Here is a 5,382-nt window from a genome sequence, read left to right on the forward strand (position 1 = left end):
ACAAAGGACAAGCAATGGGGAAAGAATGCCCTCTCAATAAATGGTGCTGGGATAACTGGCTAGCCATATGCAGAAGACTGAATCCAGATCCCTTCCTTATATCATATATAAAATTAACTTAAGATGTGACTTAAATCTAAAACCCAAAACTATAAAACCCCTGGAAGATAACCTAGGGAATACCATTCTGAACACAGGACCTGGTAAAGACTTAATGAAAAAGATGCCAAAAGCAATTGCAACAAAAACAAAAATTGGCAAATGGGACCTAATTTAACTAAAGAACTTCTGCATAGCAAGAGAAACCAACAACAGAGTACACAGACAACCTACGGAATTGGAGAAAATATTTGCAAACTATGCATCCAACGAAGGTCTAATATCTGGCATCTATAAGGAACTTAAACAAAATAGTAAGCAAAAAACAAGCAATGCCATCAACAAAGTGGGCAAAGGATATGAACAGAGGTTTTTCAAAACAAAACATACATATGGCCAACAAGCATATGAAAAAATACTCAACATCACTGATCATTAGAGAAATACAAATCAAAACCACAATGAGGTAATATCTCATACCAGTCAGAATGATTATTGTTAAAAAGTCAAAAAAATAAACTGGTGAGTTTGGGGCGAAAAGGGAACACTTATGCTCTGCTGGTGGGAAGGTTAATTAGTTCAGCGATTGTGGAAAGCAGTCTGGCCATTTCTCAAAGAACTTAAAACAGGATTAACATTTGACCCAGCAATCCCATTACTGGGTACATACCCAAAGGAATATAAATCATCCTATCATAAAGACACATGTATGCATATGTTCACTAAAGCGCTATTCACAATAGCAAAGACATGGAATCAATCTTAGTGCCCATCAATGCTAGGCTGGATAAAGAAAATGTGGTACATATATACCACGGAATACTGTGCAGCCATATAAAAAATAAGATCATGTCCTTTGCAGGAACATGGATGGAGCTGGAGGCCGTTATCCTAAGCGAATGAATACAGAAACAGAAAACTAAATAACTACATGTTCTTATTTATGTACCTTGAGCACATAGGTACTCAAGCTAAATATTGAGTACCTATGGACACAAAGAAAGGAACAATGGACACCAGGGCCCATTTGAGAGTGGAAGGTGGAGGGAGGGTAGGGATCGAAAAACCACCAATTAGGTACCATGCTTATTATCTGGGTGACAAAATAATTTGTACAGCAAACCTCACAATACACAATTTGCCTATGTAGCAAACCTGCACATGTACCCCTGAACCTAAAATAAAAGTTAAAAAAAGTCATAGAGGAAACAGCTTCTAAGAATTAAAATTTTTTATGTTGAGAAACAGTAAATTTTCCACATTGACAGCAAGTAGTACTGAGGAAAAATATTAAAGCAAAATAGATAAAAGTTACCACATTTGATAAATACAATGCTTACTCAAATTTACAGAGGAAACGTTAACAACTTCACTCCTAACACTCCTTCCCACTTCCACATAACACACTTACACCCTGGGAGATAACATGGCGGGCAAAGGACCTATGGAAAAAACTGCAACAGATTAATGAATAGATTGTGACATACTTGTTCTCACTCATAAAAAGGCCTTTTTAAAAAAATTAAAATTAGATACAATCCTCTGCCTATCAAGTCTATAATGAAGTTTTAAATTTTTTTAAGACAATATCACACTCTGTTGCCTAGATTGTACTCTAGCTCCTGGGCTCAAGTTATCTTCCCATCTCAGCCTCCCCAGTAGCTGGGACTACAGGCACAAGCTCTGATAATGACTTTTTACCTAATGAGAACTTAATGAGAATACACAGTATTGTCAGAGAAATAGTAAAATGGGCCATCTTACCTATGTCAACCCTTTAGAAAGTAATTTGCATGGTACATCAAGATACTTAAGGATGTTGTGACATGCTTACCCTGTAATTCCATTTTTAAAGCCTACCTCGAGAAAATACTATCTTTAGAAAAATCTCTCTATATAGTAGATGTAATCACAGCACTATTTATAAAGGAAAATATGTAAACAATAATAGAGGAATGATGAAATAAATTGTGGTAAGTGCAGAAAATTAGACATTTAAAAATGTTTATAAATTGTAATAAATTGAAAAAATGTTTAAGTTGGAAAAATAGGATAAAAATATTTGTATATAGTATGAGTACGGCTACATAAACTATGGATGGAAAAATAGAAGGAAACACACACACAAAAATGATAGTCTGGGAATGTGATATTATGATTGATTTTTTTCCCTCTTATTTTCTGACCTTCCAAGTTTTCTAGAATATTCATTGGTATGGGATGAATTGTGTCTCCCTCCGAATTCATATGCTGAAGTCCTAACCCCCAGTACCTCAGAAGGTGACTGTATTTGGAGATGGGGTCTTTCAAGAGGTAATTAATTTAAAATGTGGTGATCAGGGTGGAACCTAATCCAATATGGCTGGTGTCTTTATTAGAAGGGGAGATTAGGATACAAACAAAAAGGGAAGATCATGTAAAGACAGGGAGAAGAGGGTCATCCACAAGCCAAGGACACAGGCCTCAAAAGAAACCAACCCTGATGACACCTTAATCTCAGAATACTTGCCTTCAGATGTACAAGAAAACAAATTTCTGCTGTTTAAGCCGTCCAGTCTGTGATACTTTGTTATGGAAGCCCTAGGAAACTAATACAGTTATCTTTTACTTTTTTAATGAAAAAGAACACATTTATTATAAAGAGAAAAAAATCAATCCCAATTTAAAGGGAAACTCCTTTCATGAGCTACACTGGAACACTACAGCACCTTGGGAAATATATAATCCTTATGCAAACTACACTATTGCATGACCATATATCAAAATTATATAGCTTTTATGGTCTTTATATATTATACACTGTATTAGTAATTATAATTGGAAAATGCTGCCTTGAGGCTACTTTCTACATCATTAGAAATGTTCTTACAACGGATGAATATCCACTTTCTAGAAATAGTGTAACCAGACCTGAAGCATCTGTTGAGTGGTTAAAGTTGCAAATTTTTAAGATTCCTTTCAGTTCTAAGATTCATTAATTTCCATGGGTAGAGTTGCTAGCTTCTGTAGTGCAAAATTAAATTTCTAAGTAATCTAGTTTTGCTGGATTTCTGACTCATATTAGGATGGTTTTATTCCAGTTCTACTCAATTCTAGTAAAAATTATTTCAAATTCTAACATCATAGAGTTTCCTGACTTGTTACATTACCCAGACTTCACATGTCATCTTTATTTTTCCAAAACCTTAAGCAGGCTAAATGCAAAATTGTTCAAGTTAAAACAAAACAAACAAAAGCACTTAGTTCTTTAAGCAATTATGTACCCGTTTAAAGCAAGGAATTATACTGACCTACTTTCAAATAAAAAAAAAGAAAGTAAAGCTATTTCTAAAGTTAATACCAACTCTGCTGACTCTGTTGTTTTTAAAACAATAAACATAATTTACCAATAACATAGTCTTGATTTTAAAGAATTTTAAAATATATATTTTGATAAAAACTACATTCGTAAGAAACCTAAAAATCATGACACTTTCTTGTCCATTTTGCATCCCAGAATTAGCATTTTCCATTCTTAACAGCAGGAACGTTTCTTCCAACATCTGGGCATGAGACCCTGGTCTCCCACTGAACTACTGCAGTGAAGGCAGCGCATGCTACTGAGACGATTGAAGTGTCCTTGTGGAAACATTTTGCTTCCTGGAGCAATTGCCCAGCTATCCTGAAATCAAATTATGAATAATGCCAATATAAATCACTTTTCTCTATTTTCCTCCGATGTCTTGGTAACATTGGATATGCTATTTCCAACTTACCCCTGCTTCCACTGACATTCTCTGAAACACTGTACCCAGTGTTTCCCTCACTGTATGCCTGCTCACGAGGCATTTCATTCCTCAAGGAATATCTCCAACTGTTTAATTACTTTGATGGATTCAAAGTTCTAAGTATCAGTCTCACACCATTAGGTCATGATGAGGAGGGGATAGAAATGTTCCACTTACTTTTCCAGCAGTACCCATCCTGTCTTTGTCTTGGATCTGTATTTCTGCAAACAAAGACTTTTTCTGACTGAATCTCAGTTATAAATAACAGCATCTTGTTCCTTCACATAAATAGTCTGGCTCAAAAGTTCTGCCTTCAATAATATGACTCACAGCTGTTACAAATTTCCAATGGTCTGCAAGCCCCACCCTTTGCAAACCAACTTATAAAAAGAAATACAGTAACTACTATGATCAAACCAAGAGGAGGGATCTAACAAAAACAGGATAATCAAAGCTACTGACAAGAGCTGAAAGCATTCATGCCTACCTTATTTTGAAGGATATAAAAACAGGTTAGGTTATGTCAGTTCAACACAATCATGAAAAAATGTATTGTGTGTTTAAGTGCAGGGTGCTTTGCCTAGGCACGACTGATTTTAGAGATACATGTATACATCTCTACTTCTTTATACTCTACTTCATTCTGCAAAGACTTGATGTGGTTTCTGGAATTAAACATAAATGAAAATAGAGCCAAGGAAATGTAAAATAATTGCAACAGTCGGTCAAGTTTCTGCAAGAGAAGTTGAGATGATATAAAATATCAATATGGAAGACTATGGTTTCTAAGTATTTTAGGTATAGAAAATTAAGTAAAACTTTCTGTGTCTGCACATAGAGAAATTATCATCTGACCCCAAATCACATTAACTACAGGGTTTTCTCATATGGTTGTACAGTTTGTTTATGGCACCAATGTAACACAGTGCAGGGGCTCAAGAGAAATTGAAATCCAGTCTGCATACTGGCTCTGGAATGCCAGAGGTTTTTCATTTACTTGGGAAAGTTCCTAGGTCTTCTTCAGTAGCTGTTTAACCATTACAGACCACTATTTCCTAATATAAGTTGCAATGGCACCAGAAGCTTCTGGATCTACTATTTGATAGGAGAATGTCCAGTATAGATGTTATTTTTGACAGTAGGTGGTCAGCATACTGGTACACCATCACCTCCAAGAAAACTTTACACAAAGGAGATTTTACTCTTGTTAAGTGATCCGGTGAAGCAGGTTTTCTAAGTCTTTAGGCAAAGCTGTTCAAGCTATGAAATCCAGAACCTGGGCTCTTAACAACCCAGAGATGAAATTTGTTAAGAGTTCATTTTTTAGATACAAACAAAAGTTTCTTTTGGAAAATGAGTACACGTTTTTTCCACAAATCTCTCTCTCAATATAATATAGTAAATGTACATCCAATTTAACATATATTATGTCAAATTCAGAATTTGTAATTAGAATTTGTTGCTATAACTCATTAGCCAACTTAAATCCACCAGGAAAGAGCATTGCCAGTTGATT

General features: G+C 35.2%; 1 protein-coding gene across 1 annotated transcript in view; it reads right to left on the minus strand.

Annotated features, from left to right (window-relative positions):
- ADH7 (alcohol dehydrogenase 7 (class IV), mu or sigma polypeptide) overlaps positions 1–4,557 on the minus strand; it is a 16,207-nt gene extending 11,650 nt beyond the window's left edge. The window contains exon 1 of the mRNA XM_011943265.1: positions 4,044–4,557. Coding sequence (XP_011798655.1) covers positions 4,044–4,061 — 18 coding nt within the window. The 5' untranslated portion in view covers positions 4,062–4,557. The remainder of the gene's footprint in view (positions 1–4,043) is intronic.
- Positions 4,558–5,382: the final 825 nt, after the last annotated feature.

Source organism: Colobus angolensis, unplaced genomic scaffold (assembly GCF_000951035.1).
Source record: "Colobus angolensis palliatus isolate OR3802 unplaced genomic scaffold, Cang.pa_1.0 Scaffold217, whole genome shotgun sequence".
NCBI classification, from domain to species: Eukaryota; Metazoa; Chordata; class Mammalia; order Primates; family Cercopithecidae; genus Colobus; species Colobus angolensis.